The sequence below is a fragment of the Pseudophryne corroboree genome, chromosome 5, assembly GCF_028390025.1.
Source record: "Pseudophryne corroboree isolate aPseCor3 chromosome 5, aPseCor3.hap2, whole genome shotgun sequence".
In the NCBI taxonomy this organism is placed as follows: Eukaryota; Metazoa; Chordata; class Amphibia; order Anura; family Myobatrachidae; genus Pseudophryne; species Pseudophryne corroboree.
In genome coordinates this window covers 376974897-377001230 of record NC_086448.1, presented here as the reverse complement: position 1 = coordinate 377001230, position 26334 = coordinate 376974897, and the positions used below count along the sequence as shown (strand labels likewise).

The following is a 26334-nucleotide window of genomic DNA, read 5'->3' as shown; positions in this document are numbered from 1 at the left end:
TTTTTATATATCTATTGTGCAATTTTAGGAATAAATTTGTTTTATTAATTATACCATTAGTGTTGTATTCATCAAACCTAGCGCAGTCACAATATCCCCCTTTTTTCTGCTGTGTAATATAACGGGAGTGACTCTCCCTTTTTCCTGTGACTGCAGCTCGACGAAGCATCTCACACCCAAAGCGCCCAAGTACCTTCGGGTATATCTATTCTTTCAGACATTCTAATTATGTCTACGTTTCTTTGGTGTCGACATGATGAATGTCAACATGGTTAATGTTAATATGCCAAGCTTGTCGACATTACAACTATGTCAACACTCTTGCGTCAGAAATATGACTGTCACCACAATATACCTAACCCACAGCAAGAAGTGAATACTTATATAGATGGCACTTGGGTATAACACATTCCATTAATGTTGCCTTTAGAAATTCTCCTGACTCAGCATCAGAGAGAAAGGTAGTCATTTCTTGAGGGCCTTCACATGCTGGCTTGTTTATTGTAAAATATTGTTCCTGTCTGTGGACTTGCAGTATAGTAATGTAACAATTGGTTGCCAACTTTGCATTTTTATTGATTTGTTTTCTCTAACGTCCTAGTGGATGCTGGGGACTCCGTAAGGACCATGGGGAATAGACGGGTTCCGCAGGAGACAGGGCACTTTAAGAAAGAATTTAGATTCTGGTGTGGTCTGGCTCCTCCCTCTATGTCCCTCCTCCAGACCTCAGTTTGAATCTGTGCCCGGACGAGCTGGGTGCTACTTAGTGAGCTCTCCTGAGCTTGCTATAAGAAAGTATTTTGTTAGGTTTTTTATTTTCAGGAAGCTCTGCTGGCAACAGACTCCCTGCATCGTGGGACTGAGGGGAGAGAAGCAGCCCTACTCTCTGAAGATAGGTCCTGCTTCTTAGGCTACTGGACACCATTAGCTCCAGAGGGATCGTACACAGGATCTCACCCTTTGTCGTCCGATCCCGGAGCCGCGCCGCCGTCCCCCTCGCAGAGCCGGAAGGCAGAAGCCGGGTGAAAGAAGCAAGAAGACTTCGAAATCGGCGGCAGAAGACTCCAGTCTTCATATGAGGTAGCGCACAGCACTGCAGCTGTGCGCCATTGCTCCCACACTACACCCACATACTCCGGTCACTGTAAGGGTGCAGGGCGCAGGGGGGGGCGCTCTGGGCAGCAATTAGAGACCTCTTTGGCAAAAGTTTGCATAATATACAGTTGGGCACTGTATTTATGTATGAGCCACCGCCAAAATTGTACATGAAAGCGGGACAGAAGCCCGCCGTCGAGGGGGCGGGGCTTCTTCCTCAGCACTCACCAGCGCCATGTTTTTTCTCCACAGCACCGCTGAGAGGAAGCTCCCCAGTCTCTCCCCTGCAGTTACACGGTAGAAGAGGGTAAAAAGAGAGGGGGGGCACATAATTAGACGCAAAAATCAATATAAACAGCAGCTACTGGGTTAACATTAAGTTACTGTGTTATTCCTGGGTTAATAGCGCTGGGGTGTGTGCTGGCATACTCTCTCTGTCTCTCCAAAGGGCCTTATGGGGGAATTGTCTTCAGATGAGCATTCCCTGAGTGTGTGATGTGTCGGTACGTGTGTGTCGACATGTCTGAGGTAAAAGGCTCCCCTAAGGAGGAGATGGAGCAAATATGTGTGTGAGAGGGTGTCTCCGTCGACAACGCCGACACCTGTTTGGATATGTGTAATTAAGTGCTAAGGTGAATTTATTGCACAAAAGATTAGAGAACAGACAGGAAATCTACCCATGTCTGTCCCTATGTCGCAGAGACCTTCAGAGTCTATCAATACTCACTATCCAAAATAATAGACACTGATATCGACACGGAGTTTGACTCCAGTGTCGACTACGATAATGCAAAGTTACAGCCAAAATGGCAGAAAAGTATTCAATATATGATTATTGTAATAAAAGATGATTTGCATATCACTGATGACTCATCTGTCCCTGACACAAGGGTACACATGTTTAAGGGGAAGAAAGCTGAGGTAAATTTCCCTCCTCTCATGATGAAAAAGAGCGGGAATCTCCAGACAAGAGACTGCAGTTTCCCACAAAGAATTCTCAGGCAGTATCCTTTCCCCACTAGGGCCAGGATATGATGGGAATCTTCCCCTAGGGTGTCACGTTTGCCCAAAAGGTAGCCCTGACGTAACAGCTATTCTCAGGGATCCTGCAGATAGCGTGCACATTCTGGTACACTACTCAGACCGGCGATTGTGCCGGCATGGGTTTATAGCGCTGTGGCAGCGTGGACAGGTACCTTATCAGCAGAGATTGAGACCCTAGTATGTATATATATATATATATATATATATATATATATATGTATATATAGAAATATATATATTAAAGATGCTGTCTTAAGAGGTATATATATATATATATATATATATATATATATATATATAAAACATGCCCAAAGAGACATGAGTATACTGAGTCCTAGAGTCAAAGCTATGTCGATTTCTGCTTGACGTGTCCTGTAGAATATGCAATGGACAGATGATGCCGACTTAAGAGGCATATGGAAGGCTGAGGATTGTGTGGAGAAGGGTTCTCGGACCTGGTCTCCACAGCTATAGCTGGTAATTCTGATATTTTGCCTTATATTCCTGCACAGCCTAGGAAAGCACGACATTATCAAATGCAGCCTTTCGAACAAAGAAACAAGAAAGTCCGAGGTGCGTCCTTTCTTGCCAGAGGCGGGGGCAGAGGAAAGAAGCTGCACAACACTGCTAGTTCCCAGGAACAGAAGTCATCCCTGGCCTCTACAAAATCCACCGCATGTCGCTGGGGCTCTACAGGCGGAGCTAGGCCCGGTGGGGGCACGCCTTCGTAAGTTCAGCCACAAGTGGGTTCACTCCCTGTTAGATCCCTGGGCAATAGATATTGTGTCTCAGGGATACAAGCTGGACTTTGAGAAGATGCCCCCTCACCGACGGCCCTGCCGGCTTTCCCCCACGAGAGGGAAACAGTGTTAACTGCAATTCACAAATTGTATCTTCAACAGGTGGTGGTTAAGGTTCCCCTCCTTCAACAAGGAGGGGGTTATTATTCGACCATGTTGTAGTCCCGAAACCAGACGGTTCGGTCAGACCCATATTGAATTTAAAATCCCTGAACATATACCTGAAAAGGTTCACGTTCAAGATGGAATCGCTAAGAGCGGTCATTGCAAGCCTGAAAGGGGGAGATTTTATGGTGACTCTGGACATAAAGGATGCATACCTTCATGTCCCCATTTATCCACCTTATCAGGCGTACCTCTGAATTGCGGTACGGGATTGTCATTACCAATTTCAGACGTTGCCGTTTGGTCACTCCACGGCCCCGAGAATATTCACCAAGGTAATGGCGGAAATGATGGTGCTCCTGCGGAAGCAAGGTGTCACTATTATCACGTACTTGGACGATCTCCTCATAAAAGCGAGATCAAGAGAGCAGTTGCTGAACAGCGTATCACTTTCTCTGGAAGTGTAACGGCAACACGGCTGGATTCTATATATTCCAAAGTCGCAGTTGGTTCCTACAGCTCATCTGCCTCTCCTAGGCATGATCCTAGACACAGACCAGAAAAGGGTTTATCTCCCGATAGAGAGAGCTCAGGAGCTCGTGACACTGGTCAGGAATCTATTAAAACCAAAACAGGTGTCAGTGCATCACTGCACTCGAGTCCTGGGAAGGATGGTGACATCATACGAGGCCATTCCCTTCGGCAGGTTCCATGCGAGGACCTTCCAATGGGACTTACTGGACAAGTGGTCCGGATCACATCTTCAGATGCATCGGTTAATCACCCTATCCCCCAGGGCCAGGGTGTCTCTCCTGTGGTGGCTGCAGAGTGCTCACCTTCTCGAAGGTCGCAGATTCGGCATTCAGGACTGGGTCCTGGTGACCACGGATGCAAGCCTCCGAGGGTGGGGGGCAGTCACACAGGGAAGAAATTTCCAAGGGCTGTGGTCAAGTCAGGAGACTTGCCTTCACATCAACATCCTGGAACTAAGGGCCATATACAACGCCCTACGTCAAGTGGAGTCCCTGCTTCGCGACCAACCGGTTCTGATTCAGTCAGACAATATCACCGCAGTGGCTCATGTAAACCGCCAAGGCAGCACAAGGAGCAGGGTGGCGATGGTAGAAGCCACCAGAATTCTTCGCTGGGCGGAGAATCACGTAAGCGCACTGTCAGCAGTGTTCATTCCGGGAGTGGACAACTGGGAAGCAGACTTCCTCAGCAGGCACGACCTCCACCCGGGAGAGTGGGGACTTCATCAAGAAGTCTTCATGCAGATTGCAAGTCGGTGGGAACTGCCACAGGTGGACATGATGGCATCCCGCCTCAACAAAAAGCTGCAGAGATATTGCGCCAGGTCAAGAGACCCTCAGGCGATAGCTGTGAACGCACTGGTGACACCGTGGGTGTTCCCGTCGGTCTATATATTTCCTCCTCTTCCTCTCATACCCAAGGTGCTGAGAATAATAAGAAAAAGAGGAGTGAGAACAATACTCTTTGTTCCGGATTGGCCAAGAAGGACTTGGTATCCAGATCTGCAATAAATGCTCACAGAGGACCCGTGGCCTCTGCCTCTAGGACAGGACTTGTGCAACAGGGGCCCTGTCTGTTCCAAGACTTACCGCGGCTGCGTTTGACGGCATGGCGGTTGAACGCCGGATCCTAGCAGAAAAAGGCATTCTGAATTAGGTCATTCCTACGCTGATAGAGGCTAGGAAGGATGTGACGGCTCAACATTATCACCGTATATGGCGAAAATATGTGGCTTGGTGTGAGGCCAGGAATGCCCCTACGGAGGAATTCCAGCTGGGCCTTTTCCTTCACTTCCTACAGTCGGGAGTGACTTTGGGCCTTAAATTGGGTTCCATTAAGGTTCAGATTTCGGCCTTATCCATTTTCTTTCAAAAAGAACTGGCTTCTCTGCCTGAAGTTCAGACGTTTGTAAAGGGAGTGCTGCATATTCAGCCCCCTTTTGTGCCTCCAGTGGCACCTTGGAATCTTAACGTGGTGTTGAGTTTCCTGATTCACACTGGTTTGAACCACTCAAAACGGTGGAAGTAAAATATCTCACGTGGAAGGTGGTCCTGCTATTAGCCTTGGCTTCGGCTAGGCGTGTGTCAGAATTGGCGGCTTTGGCACATAAAAGCCCTTATCTGGTTTTCCATGCGGATAGAGCAGAATTGCGGACCCGACCACAATTTCTGCCGAAAGTGGTTTCATCCTTTCATATAAACCAACCTATTGTGGTGCCTGTGGTTACTACTGACTTGGAGGATTCCGAGTCACTGGATGTAGTCGGGGCTTTGAAGGTTTATGTAGCCAGAACGGCTAAGGTCAGGAAAACAGAATCTTTGTTTATCCTGTATGCTTCCAACAAGCTACGGGCGCCTGCTTCAAAGCAAACTATTGCTCGCTGGATCTGTAACACGATTCAGCAGGCTCATTCTGCGGCTGGGTTGCCGCTGCCTAAATCAGTTAAGGCCCATTCCACAAGGAAGGTGGGCTCTTCTTGGGCGGCTGCCCGAGGGGCTCGGCATTACAGCTTTGCCGAGCGGCTACTTGGTCAGGTTCAAACACCTTTGCAAAGTTCTACAAGTTTGATACCCTGGCTCAGGAGGACCTTGTGTTTGCTCATTCGGTGCTGCAGAGTCATCCGCACTCTCCCGCCCGTTTGGGAGCTTTGGTATAATCCCCATGGTCCTTACGGAGTCCCCAGCATCCACTAGGACGTTAGAGAAAATAAGATTTTACTTACCGGTAAATCTATTTCTCGTAGTCCGTAGTGGATGCAGGGCGCCCGTCCCAAGTGCGGACTTCTTCTGCAATGCTTGTACAGGTTGAGTATCCCAGATCCAAAATGCTTGGGACCAGAGGTATTTTGGATATGGGATTTTTCCGTATTTTGGAATAATTGCATACCATAATGAGATATCATGGTAATAGGACCTAAATCTAAGCACAGAATGCATTTATGTTTCATATACACCTTATACACACAGCCTGAAGGCAATTTTAGCCAATATTTTTTATAACTTTGTGCATTAAACAAAGTGTGTCTACATTCACACAATTCATTTATGTTCATATACACCTTATACACACAGCCTGAAGGTCATTTAATACAATATTTTTAATAACTTAGTGTATGAAACAAAGTTTGTGTACATTGAGTCATCAAAAAACAAAGGTTTCACTATCTCACTCTCATTAAAAAAATTCCGTATTTCGGAATATTCCGTATTTCGGAATATTTGGATATGGGATACTCAACCTGTATATAGTTATTGCTTAAATAAGGGTTATGTTATAGTTGCATCAGAGTTTATCTGATGCTCTGTGATTGTTCATACTGTTAACTGGGTAAAGTTATCACAAGTTATATGGTGTGATTGGTGTGGCTGGTATGAGTCTTACCCTGGATTCCCAAAATCCTTTCCTTGTACTGTCAGCTCTTCCGGGCACAGATTCTCTAACTGAGGTCTGGAGGAGGGACATAGAGGGAGGAGCCAGAGCACACCAGAATCTAAATTCTTTCTTAAAGTGCCCATGTCTCCTGCGGAGCCCGTCTATTCCCCATGGTCCTTACGGAGTCCCCAGCATCCACTACGGACTACGAGAAATAGATTTACCGGTAAGTAAAATCTTATTTTTTCCCCAAGAACTCTAGCAGAAGGAATTCCTGAATATGGCTGCAGGATAAGCCCTGATAAAACAGTGGTAAATTTTCCCATCGATGACATCCCAGAGTGCTTCGGAGCAGAGCAGTTACCAGCTCACTGTCTTTTCCCGTGGTGCGGTCTTTTACTTGATACACAAACTTTGGAGGTTTTCGCTGACTACTCTAGGTAAGACGTGCTTCAAGACCATGCCTTACTTTACTCTTCATTTTACTGAAGTTCCGTTCATAACAGACAACTTAAAAAAAAGGTGTTATTACTCGAAATATTGTAGTTTTATGCCTAATGCACATGAATACAAATGACTATCCTGAGAGGATTTAACTGTCCGGGTTAGTTCAGTTTGACAACTTTATTGATGACATCACCCAAAAGACTAAAGCTGGGTACACACTAGATGATTTTTTGAATGATGTGGATGATAACGACACTTCGTTACGATAATCGTCCAGTGTGTACGCCCGATATCGTTAATGATGCTCGCTCTGGCAGGTTGTTGACGAGGTCTTCTGTAGTCTGTGCATGCAGGACAATTTTGTCTATATCGTCTGAAACTGCATGTTCGGGGGGTGGGGGGGGGGCAGGATGATGTCACTGAACGATATCATTAGCCTAGTAGTTCAAGGGCAAACACTGACAATATAGCTCATGGAGCATATAGTCTAGTGTGTATTCAGCTTTAGGTGATGCAATAAAAAAAAGTACTGTGTGTTCTACTAATAAGTTATTAATGAACAAACAATCCTTATATGCATCATACAGTATAGTCAAATTTAAAAACAGTGAAGACTAATCTCTTCACAGATGCACCAACAAAAGCAACACTGTGGTTTAATAGAAATATACTGAAATTGTATTAATTACATGAAAGCAAGAGACCCTAAAATCCATACCACGATGCTGTGTTTATTAAAAGAATAGGTACACACATACCACACATTTCTCTTTCATCCATCTGGGGGACGCTGCGTCATTACTTGTGGGTTAGAGGTGTGTGGTTGTGGAGTTTGGCACAGAACTATTAAAACCTGACTCCTCCCCCCTCTAACCCCTCCCATCTCCTTCCTGCCTAGCCAGCACCTCAGTTTTAGTTTTGTGCCTGTGGAGTACAGACACAGTTTTTATTTCTCCTAATTTTTCTTTATTTTTTCTTTATTTTTCTTTATTTTTCTATACCTAGTCCCTGTTTACAGGTGACAGGTATAAATGGAACAAGGATGCTGTCAGAAAGGGCCACCATACCTTGGTCACTGGGGCCTTTTGATTCACACGACAGATCAAAGAGGTACTGGACAGCCACAATCTATCACTGGCAGTATTGGGCTGTCCCTAACGGTTTTTATTATTTATTATTTATTAATATTTATTTATTTTACTAATTTTAGTATTATTTTTACTTTATCTCCCTTCCCCACATCCCCCCCCCCCCCCCCCCCCCACCCCCGGCGCAAGCCCGCCAGCGGGAGCTGTGCCGGAGACCTGTACCCATACAGCCGCAGTACTGTCTGAAGGGCTGTGGGGACGGGACGGGGATCCCGGAGAAGCCGCCGCAACAGTCGCTATACTTAGCAACGCGCGGCGGCCCGAACTTCCGGTTGGTCGCGAGAGGAGAGCAGGGACGGCTTCCCGCTCTGTTCTGCCCGCGCGCACGTCATGATAAGTGACAGGGGGACGCTGTGCTCGCTACCTGAACAGAACAACTTGGGGTGGCGGCACGCGAGAGCCGCAGACTTTCGGCTGCAGCGCGCCTACTGAAGCTGACAGGCGCTTCATTGTTCAAGAAGGGACGGACTCCCGCCCTCCACTACCACGCGCGCACTCTCGTCCAGGTATGCAGGGCTCCGGCCGCCATCTTCTCCAGAGGCAGTACGGGGGACACTGTGCAGCGCTCACAACAAAGGCTGATCACCTAACAGCAAGTATATTTTGGGACACAGTATAAATTCACTGTAGATTTACATTGTGTCATGCTATACTTTTAGGGGAGGTAATTTTTGCAATATATAATATGCATTGAACACAGTATGATTCATAGTATATTACAATATACAACAATATGTCAAAGTATTGGAAAAGAGAATAAATGAATTAATTACTTATGAAATCTACAAAGGGTAAGACCGCCTCGGTGGTTTATTTTTTCCTGCTCACTATGGGGATCATAGCTAGCAAAGGGAAGCCCGGACGCAGGTACTCTGTGTTTCATGCTCTGGGGCATCTGTGGCGGACCAGCAGGAAAGTTCCGCGGATCAGTCTATGCCTCTATGGCTACAGTGGAAGCTCTATGGGCTCGAAATATGGGCTCAGTCTCTAAACAAATTTGTTAACTCTGCCGGCAGTTCTTCTGCTACAAAACGGCCGCAGCCGTTGCCCGCTATAACTTTTCCGGAGGAGTAGTTGGAAACATTCCCACTGGAGGATGGGGAAGTAGACCCAGAGTGGGATAATAGGATGAGGAGTTTTTCTACTAGCTCAGGTGTTAGATTCTGATATAAGCCATCCGTCAAACTCTTAATATTCAGAGTTCGGAGGTGGCGGGTTCTTCCTCTGCCTTTTTCAAAACACAAAAAAAAAAAAAAAAAAAAAAAAAAAAAAAGACAAGTTACTGTCTTTCCCCCTTATTCACACTTTGCGGATATTTGAAAGAGCCCTGACTTAAGTCGGATTCTCCTGTCCCAGCCCCAAAATAAATTTTAATTTATATAAGGGGGATACAAGATGTTGAGAAACAGACCCAAAAGGTAGACGCTCCTATTCACATTTAACAAAAGCTACGGTTATTCTTTTTGTACATGGGCAGTGCTGCTGGTGTGATGCTTGGCATTGCTGCCTTAGGGCGCTGAGGTCGTGGGTTCAATTCCCACCATGGCCCAGACTGTGAGGTTTGTACGTTTTAGTTGAAAGATCCTACAGATAGGAAGATTGAAACAATGATTAAATCTATGTTATCTTTATCAGGAATTTTCTACTCCCAATTCTAGCTAGCACTTGGGTCTTCATGGCCGCGGATGACTGGCTGGCACAGGTTGTATCTTGAATGCAGTCCCACGATCCATCGGAAGTCATTCAATTAGAAAAATGAGACCTTGTTAGAGTCTACTGCGCTACAATCCTGTATTTCTGCCTTGACCATGACAGCAAGACGGTCTCTTTGATTTCGGGTTTGGGAATGCCGTTTCTGACTCGGAACAGAGCTTGACGGCGATACCCTTTGAAGGTGAGTTCTTTTTGGGTCGGAATTACAGAAGAGACTACAGGGGGCAAGAGCCCTTTTCTTCCATTTGCTCCTCAGAGACCGAAGACCACGAGGTTTCGGTCCTTTCGTACACAGGACAGAGGTAGTTTCCATCCCTTTCGTTCTTTCTCCAGGTTCCCACGAAGAGAGGCATTCAGAGGTAGAGGAACACAGGCGGCTCTTAGACCAGCCAGTAAACCTGCCGACATACCTACTGCATGACGGTTAACGATCTCTGGAGGGATCAATGACGATTCGGGCTCGGTTACGGCAGTTCAAGGAAGTGTGGCTCCTGTCAAAACCAGATCTGTGGGTGACGGAGGTCATATCCAGAGATTATATGTTACATCTCGAGGAACCAATCCCATATCGTGTGTTCGTCACTCCTCTCCAAAAACGCTCCCTCCAGACGTTGAGCTCTTCTTTATGCAACAGCCACTCTCTTACTAAATGGAGTGATTCTTCTAGTTCCCTCTCAGTAGAGAGGTCGGGATTTTACTCAGGTCTTTTTCTTGTGGACAAACCGTTTCGGCCAAAAGGGTTTGAATCCATATCTCTCAACCCAAAAGTTCAGAATGGAATCCATCCATTCGATTATCGCTACATAAAACCAGGGGAATATTTGGCTTCAGTGGACGTAGAGGACGTCTACCTGCATGTTCCTATTTGGACAGGTCGTCAATCTTGTCTGAGATACGCAGTCGGTCCTTGCCATTTTCAGTTTCTCTTCCCTTTGGTCTATCCACGGCTCCTCAGGTATTCACAGGGTGTCAGCATTACTCCGTTTTTAGATGATCTTTTCATCAGGACTGTCAGAGTGAATCCTTCACCAGAACTTGCGTCTCACGATAGAGACTCTATAGTCATTCAGATGGATAATAACTTTTCCACAGTCATCTTTACTTCCTTCCCAGAAAATGATATTTCTGGGATTCTTATTCGACGCTACCAACCAGAAAGCGTTTCTTCCTCACGGACAGGACCTCATCTCGAATTACAGCTAATCCGCTTGTCTGTAAAGACTCGTCGGTCGCTTCGCTGGTGGCTTCACAGCCCAATTTGACCAAAAAGGGTACCGTTCACGATTTGCTCTTGAGGGATGGTCACCACAGACGCAAGCCTCAGAGGTTGAGGGGCGGTGTTTCAGACTCCTTACTTTCAGACGTTCTGAAACAGTCGAGTCTAAGTTACAGATCAACATCTTGGAGTTGAGGGCAGTCCGGTAGGCATCCTTCGGATTCAAACCATGGTAAAGGGTAATCCAGTACGGGTTCAACCCGACGACGCCACGGCAGTTACTTAAATAAAGGAACTCAAAACTGGACCGCCAGGAAGGCAGTCGCTCAGATTCTCACTTAGGCAAAACATTGGGTTCAGATTATACCCGTGATTCACATTCCAGGAGTCGAGACCTGGGAAGCGGTTTTCTTAAGCCGTCACACGGTGCATAAGGGAGAGAGGGGGCTTCACCAGGAGGTGTTTCTGACTCTAGTAGCCCGGTGGGGGATGCCCGATGTAGATCTAACGGCGTCTTGTCTCAACAATAAACCTCCTCTCTAAGGGTCGCGTACTCAGGACCCTTAAGCAATTCTAATCAATGAACTGACGGCGCTGTGGCACTTTCAACTGGGATATGTGTTTCCACCATTTCCACCGATTCCACGTCGGCTTCAACGCGTTCAGAGAGAAGGTCTTCCAATCATTCTGGTGGACCCAGATTGGCCACGATGACAGTGGTACACTCTTCTGCACAATAGGGTCGTCGAGGAACCATCCCGACCCTCTCTGCTCTAGATCTTATGATTCAAGGACCATGTCACCACACAGGTTTGGTCGGCTGACTTTGACGGCTTGGTTCTTGAATCCAATATTTTAAGGGGAAAAAGGTTTTTTCTCGTCCTGTTGAGTAAAGATAACCGGTGGCTTCTGGAATTTACATTGCTTGGTGTGAAAAGCGTGGTTTAACACCGGATGTGTTTAGAGTTTCCTCGTCTGTTATCCTGCATTCAGGAGGATCTCAATGAGGATCTCAGACTTCTTCACTAATGGGGTCAAGTTTCTACTTGGTCGACTCTTCTTCATAGGAGACTGGCTATCACTCCAGAAGTTCAGACGTTCCTTCAGGGAGTTCTTCGGATTCAGTCACCTTTTTTTGTTCCTCCCTGGGACTTTAACTTAGTCCTTACGGTTTTTTTTTAGAAACCTCCATTTCAACCTTTGGAATCTGTACAATTGCGGTATATAACGTTCAATGTCTTCCGATTGACAATTTCCTCCAAAAGATGAGCATCTAAATTGGCAGCTCTTTCTTGCAGACCACCCTTGTTGGATTTTCATGATGATCGGGTGGTTCTGCGAACAAAACCTTCCTTCCTCCGAAGGTTGTGTCAGCGTTTCATCTAAATTAGGACATTGTCCTTCCAGCGTTTACTCCTCCTCCTTCCGGGGAGGATTCCCATTGGCTCTCTTAGATGTGCTTAGGGCCTTACGGATTTATTTATCTCGTACGAATTCTATCCGTCGTACGAATGCATTGTTGGTTTTTAATGGCTGCGTCCAAATGAGATTGGCCGGATTCCAAGTACACAGTGACTCGTTGGGTAACTACGACCATCACAGAGTCTTCTAATGTTTCAGTTCCTGACTCGATTCAAGCTCCTTCGACTCCAGCTATTGGAGCTTCTTGAGATGTTCGCGGGGCTGCGTCTATTGAGCAGTCGTGTAGGGCGGCGACCTGGTCGTCTGTGCATACGTTTTAAAAAGGTTTTACCGTTCTCACACTTTCGGTTTGGAGACTGCCCCTGTTGGGCGTCAAATTTGGCGGACGGCTATGCCGTCTATGTCTCCCTCCTCTCATTTGCTTGCTTTGGGAAATCCCACAAGTAATGACGCAGCGTCCCCCAGATGGATGAAAGAGAAATAGGGATTTTTGTTTACTTACCGTAAAATCTCTTTCTCTGATTCCATCTGGGGGACGCTGCGATCCCTCCCATATGTTGTCTGGTTTAACCAGTTAATTGTTTTCGGTCTATCTCCTTTGGCTTGGCTAAACGTTAACTGAGGTGCTGGCTAGGCAGGAAGGAGATGGGAGGGGTTAGAGGGGGGAGGAGTCAGGTTTTAATAGTTCTGTGCCAAACTCCACAACCACACACCTCTAACCCACAAGTAATGACGCAGCGTCCCCCAGATGGAATCAGAGAAAGAGATTTTACGGTAAGTAAACAAAAATCCCTATTTTTTTTGTATCTGAAGGTTTTTGTGTATTGACGAACCATTTTAATTGTCCCTGCAGCTACTCATGCACTTCCATTCGGTCTAGTCTGACATTTTGTCACAGTGCTGCAGCTGGGAAAAATTTGAGAGATAAATTATTGAGAGTTCTCCGGCTTAAGTGTCACAGTCTCTTTCTTGACCTTGAGGTAAGTACGGTTTCACTAACTTTTTGTAAATTTAATACAGAAGAATGTTTTTAGATTGTATTTCTGCTGCGTGATAAAAGTATGAGACTTGACAAAACATTGTTTTAAACATCTAGATAAACAGTCTGCGAACTGTGTACATCAATGTTTACAAGATTTTTCTACTTCAGGCATACAGGTATGTAGCAAATAATTATGTTTTTTAAAATCATATTCTGTTATTCTTTATCATTACTATCCTTTATTTATAGAATATCACTTGTGCATTACCGTACGTTAGATAAACAAACCTGAGTTTTGTCATTAAATTAAGGCCAGGTTTTTGGGGTTCTCCAGTCCATATTAATAATTAACATGTAATGTTTCTATTATTTTAAATAGTGTTATTTTATGTATTTGTTCCTGCCTATACAGTACAGTGATTCTATCACACTTTGAGAGGTATATAGAAATTGCAAAACACAATTCCCTGCATGGAGATGATTTGATGGGTCTCTAGACCCTCATTATCATATATAATGTACTAAGTATGAGGACTACAAATAACGTGTGCAATTAGTATATGACATATGTTATGTTAATTTTTTCATTCTGTGTATACAGATAAATTATGTAAATGACTCCTCTCAATTACTATAGTACTGACTACAGTACTCAAATTCGGCTGCCTGGAGTACTGACTACAGTACTCCCTTCACAGCTGTCCGGACTACTGACTGCAGTGCTCATCCACAGCTGTCCGGAGTACTGACTACAGTACTCGCCTACGACTGCCCGGAGTACTGACTACAGTACTCACCTACGACTGCCCGGAGTACTGACTACAGTACTCCCCTCACAGCTGCCCGTAGTACTGACTACAGTACTCCCCTCACAGCTGCCTGGAGTACTGACTACAGTACTCCTCTCACAGCTGCCCGTAGTACTGACTACAGTACTCCCCTCACAGCTGCCCGGAGTACTGACTTGAGGTACTCCCCTCACAGCTGCCCGGAGTACTGACTACAGTACTCACCCACAGCTGCCCGGATGATTGTTCAGGAGACAGGTGCACTGTGGGAGAGTGCAGGAAAAGATCTGTCTTTTCACTACTTAAGCATAGAAACAGAGAATTTGATGGCAGATAAGAACAATGCGATATCACTGAAAAAAAATAAGATTCTAGCTCTTTATAGAAATAAACGTTATTATTCTCTTGCTCATTTTAGGTTCCATGCATGTGTGCTACAACTTCCCTTTAATCAAAGCGTGAGGAAAAATCCATCTTTCTTCCTTACTGTGATTTCTGATATGGCACCATGTTTCTACACTATTCTAAAAGCTAAAAACAAAGGTATGTTACAGTATTGTAAAGTCCTTTATGCCTTCTATTTATTTAAATTTTTAATACAAATTATTTATTTGTCTACAATGTAATGCCTACAATGCAGCTATAAGAAAATGAGAGTTTATCAAATAAACTTGTACATTTTAAAGTGTAAAAAATAATAAAACCAAATTCAAAAGTTTTATACAATTATGCATTGTATAACTTAGCCATATTTAAATTAGATGATGCCCCTCTAATGTTTAAAATAGATGATATTTCTTTGTTTAATTAAAGTGGTTTTAGAATTTAATATTTGTCTACTAATTTTGAAGCTATTGTAAACCTGTTTAAAATGGAAAAGATGTGGTATTCAGTCTGAGGCATTTACATTTAAAATGATGTTTAACAGTGACTTCATTACATTACAGCTGCTAATACAGTATGTGAACCAGGATAGATTATCCATTTGATGTGGCAGGTGGCCACCTAGGGCTTGGTATGTTCTAGGAGTTTCAGAGATGTAATCCATTTTTCTCTTTTTTTTTTTTTTTATGGACAATTCAGAACGTATTTTCCAGTGTAATGGTCTCTAGTATAATGATGCGGCTGCCCGTGCCTCAAGGGCTAACAGATGTAGGATGTAGAGACTCAAAACCTACACACACTGAGTGAAAGGGGAAACACCAGTGTATTAGGTCAGAGGAGCATGTCAGGCCCCTCTCTGACCCCTGGAGATCATCTGTTTCACATGAGGGGTTGTTTGATGCACCTCTCCTACAGGAACCTTCACAGAAGTGTATTTAACATCACATAAAGGTCTCTTTGTAATGGAGGGAATGGAATTTGCCTGCAAAAAGTGATGTCTATTAATTTAGTGGACTTACTAGGGTAGAGGTAAGCAAGGTTTTTCTGTTTGATTGCTTGGTATTCAACATTGCAAGTCCAAATTTATGGAGTGCCACCACCATTACAACATAAACAAGCACTAAATATTAATAGACATGGCTGGACTGGCCAGTTGGCAATTGTGGCAAATGCCAGAAGGGCTGAAGGGTCGGTCCAACTAACTAAATGTCTGGCCGAGCATCTCTGCATTCTCCTCCCCCTGCTTCACCACCATGCAGAGAGACGAGATGTTGTGAGACCACACCTCCATGATTCATGTGAGGCCACCTTCCTGTTTTTGAAGCTTGTTTACTCAGGTTAGGTTGATAATTTGTAGTCTTAGTTGCCAACGCCTGTTTTAGGTGCTTCTGCAAATGGGGCGCAATGACTGAGTTGGGAGTCTCTGCAATAAGGGGGTATCTACAGTATAATCTGGGAGTTTTGGAGTACTAGAGGAAATGAGGGTCTCTGCAATACAAATGTGTCTCAGTGCAGTTTGGGTGTGTCTCTGTGCAAAGGGAAGGTTCGCTGGAGAAGCGCAGGGCATCCTTGGGCTCCGAACCCTTCAATACTCTGTATACTGTATATTACAGCACCAAGGTGAAGCTCTAATAGATTGGGTGCAAGTGAGGAACAGAGGGCTCGGGTCAGAGTTGATATTTGGACAGATTTGTTTTAATTGCTGTTAATTATATTAAGATATTTGTACTTGAGTTTAGGCTTTTAGTGTAATAAATGAGTTTACACTAGCCAGCTGAAAGCTAATTCTAACACTCAGCTACTGCCTCTGTCCCTCAAGATGGAGGCGTGTTGCTGCCGTTATAGGTGAGGGACGAGGCCAGGATCTCCATCAGAGGACGAAGATTTCCTGGTCTCGTGGTAGGACATGCAGCGGCCAGCTTGCGTGACCCCATGGGTTGTGCAGCCGGCCGATGATGATGCCGATAATTTGATGTTGTGTCCTAGGACGCAGTTCGGATCAGTAATGTATGCAGAATGTGTGACTCCTCCTGCTGCATTAACATACCAGTGCTATCGCTGCTGCTTCCATGTAAGCTGCAGCTACAGTATAGCTAATCGATCCACATCTGAATCCGGCCCATTGAGCAGCAGCTTACACTTACAAACCCCAATGGGGAATCCTGTTGCTCTTGAGCTAAAAATGGCAAGTAGTACATATTTTAAAATTGTATGTACTCAGACACCTCATGAGCTGATTCTTTTTTTTCTGTATGTGTTGTACAGTATGTCCTGAATTTGACATGGCATTGACACTTTATGCATCCAGTGCCCAGTAGAGGGGGTACCGTTGTAAAATGCAGTAGGTATACTATCTTCCAGAAGCCTCTGAATGCAGCGCTGGATGCAATTTACAGGCAATTGCAAATTTACAATGTGTATAAAAAAAAAAAAACATTTCTCTTTACGTCCTAGAGGATGCTGGGGTCCACATTAGTACCATGCGGTATAGACGGGTCCACTAGGAACCACTGGCACTTTAAGAGTTTGAGAGTGTGGGCTGGCTCCTCCTTCTATGCCCCTCCTACCAGACTCAGTTTACAAAATGTGCCCGGAGGAGCCGGTCACAGCTAGGGGAGCTCCATGGGAGTTCTTTAAGTTTTATTATTTTAAATAGAGTTTAGGCACAGGGAGGCTGCTGTCAACAGTCTCCCTGCTTCGAGGGACTAATGGGGGGGGAGTAGTGTCCGCCCTGCGGGGTCTGAGCCACTATCTCCGCTGACAGGACACTGAGCTCCTGAGGGGATCGAACGTTCCCCGCCACAGGGGATCACTCACCAAAGCAGCATGCCGCCACCCCCTTAACAGAGCCAGAAGATCAGTGGCGAGTTAGTCACCGGCCCCCCTGACAAGCGGGAAGCCGGTGTGAAGATGGCGGCAACAGGGTATGCTCAGCGGTACATAGTGCGGCGCTGTGAGAGGGTGCCCTGAGCCAGCGCCTACACCCTACACTGACCACCAAGCCTGTCAGAGTCCCAGGATCGCTGCCAGAACTTTTCCTCAGGCCAGTATAATCTTCATAAGAGCGGGAAGCAGTGCCATGAAAGGGGGTGGAGCTTCTCCTCAGAGCGGACCCACCAGTGTTCAGCGCGATTTTCCTACCTGCAGAAGCACTGTCAGTGTGAGCTGTCCCTCCAAATCAACTCCAGCTATCTTATACGGTACCAGGGTATTGTAGAAGGGGGGGGGGGGGGGCTGTATATTGTACTGTGCAACCTATTAAGGTACACAGTAGGCGCTGGTTAGGGGTCTCCCTATCTTAAAGCGCTGTGTGTGGGTTGGCTCCAATCTCTGTGTCACTCTTGCCATTCTTACGGGGGAAACTCTGTCTACCCTTCCCTGTGTGTGTGCGGAGTGTTTATGGTCTCCGTTAAGCTACCGTATATACTCGAGTATAAGTCGACCCGAATATAAGCCGAGGCACCTAATTTTACCACAAAAACCTGGGAAAACTTATTGACTCGAGTATAAGCCTAGGGTGGGAAATGCAGCTCTAGCCGTACACAGCCCTCATAGTGCCAGATATGCCCCCACAGTGCCAGATATGCCCTCATGCTGCCAGATATGCCCCACAGTGCCAGATATGCCCTCATGCTGCCAGATATGCCCCACAATGCCAGATATGCCCTCATGCTGCCAGATATGCCCCACAATGCCAGATGTGCCAGATATGCCCCACAGTGCCAGATATGCCCTCATGCTTCCAGCTATGCCCCACAGTGCCAGATATGCCCCACAGTGCCAGATATGCCCTCATGCTGCCAGATAAGCCCCACAGTGCCAGATATGCCTTCATGCTGCCAGATATGCCCCACAGTGCCAGATGTGCCAGATATGCCCTCATGCTGCCATATATGCCCCACAGTGCCAGATATGCCCCACAGTGCCAGTTTGTTACTTACCCTCCGTTGCTCCCACACTGTCCCGTCGCTCCCGCGCTGTCTTCTGAAGGAGGGACACGGAGGGCACAGCGCGCGGCTCTCCTGTGTCCCTCCTGCGTCTCCGGCGGCAGCGGCGTGTGTATGTTAAAGGAAGTGCCGGTTCGTGCAGTGGCTTTTTCAGCACACAAAAAAGGTGCTGAAAAGGTCGGCTTATACTCGAGTATATACGGTATGTCCAGGGATTCTGTGTCATATGCTGCAGAGGATAATTCCTCTCAGGATGATCCCATTCAATGTAATCAGGATTGCACTGTGTTAGCACAGGTCCCAGCAAGGGAGCCTGAGTGGGTAGCCTCTCTTAAAAGTATGATTTCTCAGATTTCTACTAGAGTTGCACAAAATGAGTCTGCAACTCAGGTTTTACAGAACTCTATGACAGTTTGGTCTGGTTCTGTTATCTCAGGGCCCCCTAAAGTACGCTCCCAAAAATGTGCTCTTGCCCAGATTATGTAAGATGACACGGATACCGATTCTGACACGGCAGACGGTGATGGGGATGTGCTGCGGGGAACGGCATCTCTTGCAAAAGGGGTGCAGTTGATGATAGAGGCCATTAGAGATGTGCTGAATATTGCTGATACAACACCTGAGCAGGTTGAGGAGGCTTACTTCACTGACAATAAGAAAGCCTCGCTAATCTTCCCTGCATTTAAGGAATTAAATGCTATAATTGAGAGAGCCTGGGAAAACCCGGAGAAAAAATTTCAGATCCCTAGAAAGGTTCTGGTTGCTTTCCCTTTCACTGAGGAGGATAGGAAAAAATGGAAAAACCCACCCATAGTTCACGCGTCTGTATCCAGACTCTCAAAAAAGGTGGTTTTACCTGTCCCTGGATCTACTGCGTTAAAAGATCCGGCTGATCGCAAAATTCACTACGCTCAAATCCATATACACTGCTTCAGGAGCGATACTGCGTCCTACTATTGCCTGTGCATGGATTTCCAAAGCTATAGTAAAGTGGTTTGGCACGCTACTTGAGGATTTGGATACAATAGATAAAAGTGACGTTGAATTGTTTTTACGTAACATTCAGGATTCTGCAGGATTTATGGTGGAATCCATGAAAGACCTGGGTTCGATGGCTGCTGGGATATCTTCCATGTCTGTCTGGCTGCGCCAGTGGTCTACCGACGTGGAATCCGGGAGAGGTGTGGAGACCCTACCATACACAGGTCAGGCTCTCTTTGGGGAAGCGTTGGATGCGTGCATTTCCACGGCTCCAGCGGGTAAGTCACCTTTTCTCCCTCAGCTGCACCTGCTACGAAAAAAACTTTTTCTTCATCTGCATCACAGTCCTTTTGGGTTACTAAATCAAGAAAGGCCAAGCCGTCCAACACCTTCTTTAGAGAAGGTCGGCCAAAATCCAAGAAACCTGCTGCTGCGGGTTCCCAGGAACAGAAGCCTGCTTCAGGTACACCAAAGTACTCAGCATGACGGTGGACCGCGCGGCCTGGAGGTGGGGCCGGTGGGGGCGAAACTCAGGCATTTCAGCCTTGTCTGGGTGTCGTCCGGCCTGGATCCCTGGGTGCAAGATATTGTGTCCCAGGGGTACAGGCTGGAGTTTCAAGATCCCCCCCTCACCAATTCTTCAAATCAGGCTTGCCAGCTCTGCTGGCAGACAGGGCTATCCTACAGGAAGCCATCCAGACGTTGGTGGAGTCACCTTTTCATGGTACCGAAACCGGATGGTTCGGTCAGGCCCATTTTGAACTTAAAATCGCTAAACCCCTTTCTGAGGGAGTTCAAGTTCAAAATGGAGTCTCTGAGGGTGGTGATATCAGGTCTGGAAGAGGGGGAATTCCTGGTATCCCTGGATATCAAGGATACGTACCGCCACATTCCGATTTGGCCACTGCATCAAGTTTTTCTCCAATTTGCACTGTTAGACAGTCATTTTCAGTTCCAGGCACTTCCATTCGGCCTCTCCACAGCACCAAGGGTGTTCACCAAGGTGATGGCGGAGATGATGGTTCTCCTCCGCAGACGGGGGGTGAACATAATTCCATATCTGGATGACCCGCTGATAAAGGCATCGTCCAAGGAGAAGCTGTTACAGTCCATTGTTCTCACGACCCATCTACTCAGGGAACACGGTTGGATCCTGAATCTTCCCAAATCACATTTGGAGCCGACAAGGAGGTTGTCCTTTCTGGGAATGATTCTCGACACGGAAGTGCAGAGGGTGTTTCTTCCGGAGGAGAAAGCGTTGGTGATGCAAACAATGGTCCGGGACGTCCTGAAGCCAGCCTGGGTGTCAGTTCATCAGTGCATTCGCCTTCAGGGGAAGATGGTGGCCTCTTACGGGGCTCTGCAGTACGGGAGGTTTCAGCTCGGCCCTTCCGACTGGATCTCCTAGTCAAGTGGTCGGGATCTCATCTACACATGCACCAGAGAATACGTCTGTCGCCAAAGGCCAGGATTTCACTCCTCTGGTGGCTACGATTACCTAACCTTCTGGAGGGCCCAGGTTCGGGATTCAGGACTGGATCCTTCCAACCACGGATGCAAGTCTCCGGGGCTGGGGCGCAGTCACTCAAGGGGAGACCTTCCAAGGAAGGTGGTCAAGTCTGGATGCTGGCCTACCAATAAACATTCTGGAATTAAGAGCCGTCTACAGTGGTCTTCTCCAAGTGGCCCATCTTCTGCGAGATCGGGTCATTCAAGTGCAGTCGGACAATGTAACGACAGTAGCTTACATAAACCGACAAGGCGGAACGAAGAGCAGAGCTGCAATGTCAGAGGTAACAAAGATCATCCTCTGGGCAGAAAAACATGCATTGGCGTTGTCGGCAATCTTCATTCCGTAGACAACTGGGAAGCGGATTTCCTCAGCAGACACGATCTCCATCCAGGGGAGTGGGGACTCCATCCGGATATGTTCACGAAGGTAACAGACCTTTGGGGAGCACCTCAAATAGACATGATGGCCTCTCGTCTCAACAAGAAACTTTGGCGGTATTGTTCAAGGTCGAGGGACCCGCAAGCCGTGACGGTGGACGTCCTAGTGACTCCGTCGGTGTTCCAGTCGGTGTACCTGTTTCCTCCACTTCCACTCATTCCAAGAGTTCTAAAACTCATAAGGAGAACAAAGGTTCAGGCAATCCTCATTGCTCCGGACTGGCCAAGAAGGGCTTGGTACGCGGATCTTCTGGATCTACTGATAGAATAGCCGAGGCCTCTCCCTCTTTGGGAGGACCTGCTGCAGCAGGGGCCGTTTGCTTATCAAAACTTACCGCGGCTACGTTTGACGGCATGGAGGTTGAACGCCAGATTTTAGCTCAGAAGGGCATCCCGAACAAGGTTATATCTGCCCTGATACAGACTAGGAAAGGAGTAATGTCTAAACATTACCATCATATTTGAAAAAAATATGTATCTTGGTGTGAATCCAAGAAGTTTCCTACGGTGGAGTTTCAACTGGGACAGTTTCTCCTCTTCTTGCAAGTAGGTGTGGATATGGGCCTGAGGTTGGGATCTGTAAAGATCCAGATTTCGGCGCTATCCATTTTCTTCCAGCAACAGTTGGCTTCCCTCCCTGGGGTTCAGACTATTCTGAAAGGAGTTCTGCACATCCAGCCTCCCTTTGTGCCGCCTACAACGTCCTGGGATCTTAATGTGGTGTTACAGTTCTTCCAATCGGATTGGTTCGAGCCTCTACAGGAGGTTGAGGTCAAGTTTCTCACGTGGAAGGCTGTCACTTTGTTGGCCTTAGCCTCTGCTAGACGTGTGTCGGAGTTAGTGGCTTTATCTTGTAAGAGCCCCTACTTGATCTTCCATGAAGATAGAGCTGAGCTCCGGACACTTCAGCAGTTCCTTCCGAAGGTTGTGTCGGCATTTCATGTCAGCCAACCTATTGTGGATCCAGTGGCTACTGACTCCTCAATTTCATCAAAGTCCTTGGATGTTGTAAGGGCTCTGAAAATCTATTTGAAGAGGACTGCTAGTCACAGAAAATCGGACTCTCTGTTTGTCCTGTATGATCCCAAGAAACTTTGGGGTTCTGCTTCTAAGTAGATGATCTCTCGCTGGATCAGATTCACTATCCAGCATGCGTATTCTATGGCAGGATTGCCGTGTCCTACATCTGTTAAGGCCCACTCTACTCGTAAGGTAGGTTCTACCTGGGCGGCTACCCGGGGTGTCCCGGCTTTACAGCTTTGCTGAGCAGCTGCTTGGTCAGGGTTGAACACGTTTGTGAAGTTCTACAAGTTCGATACTTTGGCCTCTGAGGATCTCAAGTTTGGTCAATCAGTTCTGGAGGAGCCTCCACGCTCTCCCTCCCATTCTGGGAGCTTTGGTACATCCCCATGGTACTAATGTGGACCCCGGTTTATAGACTGAGCATCCTCTACGGACTATGAGAAAAGGATTTACCGGTTGGTAACGAAAATCCTATTTTCTCTTACGTAATAGCAATTTTGCAAGTTCAGAGTGAAGCTCCATTAGAACCCTTGGGTGAATTCCATCGGGACCCGGTGACTTATTAATCTTTAAATGTTTAAATCGGTCACAGACTTCCTCCTCGCTTAAATAAGTACCTATCAGTGGGATATTCTTATTATTGAGATTATGTGTTAGTCCCTGAATTGGGTCCTCTCTAGTAAATACTGTTGAAAAAAACTAATTTAGTGTGTTCGCTATGTCATTATAATTTTTGCTTAAGACTCCCAACTTGTCTTTTAAAGGGTCTATACTCTCCTTCTTTAATCTCTTGCTATTAATGTATTTAAATAATTTTTTGGGATTCGCTTTGCTTTCCTTTGCTACTAGTTTTTCAGTTTCTACTTTAGCCGCTCTTATTTCCTTTTTGCATATTTTGTTACAGTCCTTATAGTGCTGAAATGACTCCGCTTCCCTGTCAGATTTGTATTTTTTAAATGCTCGCCTTTTCTTGCCCATAAATTCCTTTATCTTTTTGTTAAGCCACATCGGTTTATGATTTTTATTCCTTTTTTTTTTGCTTTTCGTAGGAATAAATTTGAGAGTATTTTTAGCTAGCAGGAATTTTAGTACATCCCGATTCTCCATAGTATTTTTTTCTAGAAACAAACCTTTCCATTCAATATTCCTGAAAAATACCCTCATCTTTTCAAAATCTGCTTTGCTAAAGTTTAGAGTCCTAGTTGAGCCAGTATAGGACTGTTTATGAAAACTGATATTGAATGTGACCATATTGTGGTCGCTGTTTCCTATGGGTTCCCCTACTATAATACCTGATACCAAATCCCCATTGTTTGTTAATACCAGGTCTAAGATTGCATTGTAACCAGTAGGTTCCTCAATTAGTTGAACTAAGTAGTTATCATTTAGTGTGTTTAAAAACATATTACTCCTAGCAGTGTCACATGAATCGTTTTTCCATTTTATCTCTGGATAGTTAAAATCTCCCATCACTACTATGTGACCTACTCCTGCTGCTCTTTCAATTTGCTTCAGTAACAATTCCTCATCAGATACATTAATACCAGGCGGCCTATAGCATACACCCAATATCAACTTTTTAATTCCTTTATCCCCGCATGCAATTTCTACCCATAACGTCTCGACAGTGTCTACAGTCCCCTCCTGAATATCTTCCCGTATATCAGGTTTTAAAAACGGCTTTACGTAAAGACACACCCCTCCACCCTTTTTATTTAGTCTGTCTCTCCTAAACAGCGTATAGCCCTCTAGATTGACTGTGCAATCATGAGATTCGGCCCTATCCATTTTCTTCCAGAAACAATTCGCTTCCCTCCTTGAGGTTCAGACCTTCCTGTAAGGGGTTCTGCACATCCAGCCTCCCTTTGTGCCGCCTACGGTGCCCTGGGATCTTAACGTGGTGTTGCAGTCCCTTCAATCGGATTGGTTCAAACCTCTACCGGAGGTTGAGGTCAAGTTTCTCACGTGGAAGGCTGTCATTTTGTTGGCCTTAGCTTCTGCTCGACGTGTGTCGGATTTGGGGGCTTTGTCTTGTAAGAGCCCCTACTTGATCTTCCATGAAGATAGAGCTGAGCTCCGGACACGTCAGCAGTTCCTTCCGAAGGTTGTGTCAACATTTCATATCAACCAACCTATTGTGGTGCCAGTTGCTACTGACTCCTCAATTTCATCAAAGTCCTTGGATGTTGTAAGGGCTTAGATAATCTATGTGAAGAGGATTGCTCATCACAGAAAATCGGACTCTCTGTTAGACGGGTCCACTAGGAGCCACTGGCACTTTAAGAATTTGATAGTGTGGACTGGCTCCTCCCTCTATGCCCCTCCTACCAGACTCAGGTTAGAAAATGTGCCCGGAGGAGCCGGTCACGCTGAAGGAAGCTCCTGAAGAGTTTTCGCATTTATTTTATATGTTTGTTATTTTCAGGCATGGCTGGTTGGCACCAGCCTGCCTGCTTCATGGGACCTAGGGGGGAAAACGGCCCAACCTCTTGAAGGGTCCCGTTCGCCGCTGAGCTCCTGAGGGAACTGTTTGCAAGCCCCACCACGACGAGCGTACATTCCCGCAGCACGCCGCCATCCCTAACAGAGCCAGAAGAATAAAGAGTGGTGAGTACTGAGCCGGCATCCCTGTTAGCGGGTCACCGGCCATTATGGCAGCACAAGGGTACGGAGAGGCACAAACGGGGCGGAATACGTCTCCAGACACAGTACACAACTGCGTCTCGGTACACTGTACACAGTACCCATACTGGCAAACTCAGCCTTAAAACGGTTCTGCTCCATTTTAAGAACAAAGATTACCTCAGCCAGTATAAAAAAAGTGGGAAGACTGCGCACCATTGAAGGGGCGGGGCTTCACTATGAGAGGATCCTGCAGTTCACCAGCGCCATTTTCCCTCTGCAGTGGACACAGACGCTGACTGACAGGGATTAGTAGCTCCTCCGGTGTGAGTCCAGATTACCTCAGCAGTACCAGGGGGTCATAGCAGGGGGGAAAGCGACTATTAGTGTACTAAGTCCTCTATCAGGGTACTTAGTCTGTGACCCGGCTAAGCATGGCATTAGCGGTAAGGGTGCGGTGGGGGCTGGCTCCAAACAACTCTGTGTCTCCCTGAAGGGCTCTTTGTGGGTTACTTGTGCTTAACCTTTTCCTGTGTGTCTGTGCTGTCACATTTACATTATGTCAGGCAAAGAGTGTGTTTCTTGTACAGCGGAGTGTTCTTCTTCACTAGGGGGGGGGCTCACTACTGGGGGGTGGTCTTCAGTATGCTGACTGACGGGATCCCGGCGCACAGTATACCGGCGCCGGGATCCACGACCCCCCTGGAGGGAGAATAAAATAGCGCCACCGTGCCCGTAGCGTGGCGAGCGCAAGGGGCTCATTTGCGCTCGCCACACTGTCGGTAAGCCGGCGGTCAGGCTCCCGGCGCCGGTATGCTGGTCGCCGGGAGCACGACCGACGGCATATCGTAGTGAACCCCTACTGGGTACTCAGGGTTCACAGAATAGCGGGGCTGAACCGGAGTGGGTTAATTCTCTAAAGGGAATGATCTCCACTCTTTCTACAAACTTGTCCCGCAATGAGAAAGAGATGCAATACTTAAAACAGACCGTGGATGAGCTTATGAACAGAGACTCAGGGGCCCTACACATTTGACGATGCGCCGCTGAGGTGCCCGACGGCCGAAACGGCCGACGAGCGACCCGGCGGCGGGGGGGCAGTGACGGGGGGAGTGAAGTTTCTTCACTCCCCCCGTCACGCGGCTGCATTGAAGTGCAGGCAAATATGGACGAGATCGTCCATATTGGCCTGCATGCACAGCCGACGGGAGACCAGCGATGAACGAGCGCGGGGCCGCGCATCGTTCATCGCTGGAGTCTCC

The 26334-nt window shown here is 46.6% G+C and overlaps 1 protein-coding gene across 5 annotated transcripts in view; it reads left to right on the top strand.

The window, feature by feature from the left end:
* Positions 1-26334, top strand: part of TERT (telomerase reverse transcriptase) — a 331772-nt gene that overhangs the window by 227421 nt on the left and 78017 nt on the right. For all 5 annotated transcript variants that reach the window (XR_010177723.1, XM_063922685.1, XM_063922684.1 and 2 more), the window contains 4 exons: positions 6704-6889; positions 13249-13375; positions 13492-13553; positions 14584-14708. Coding sequence is in view for 4 of the 5 variants with exons in the window: in XM_063922685.1 (XP_063778755.1) it covers positions 6704-6889; positions 13249-13375; positions 13492-13553; positions 14584-14708 (500 nt within the window). In the remaining variant the exon portion in view is untranslated. The remainder of the gene's footprint in view (positions 1-6703; positions 6890-13248; positions 13376-13491; positions 13554-14583; positions 14709-26334) is intronic.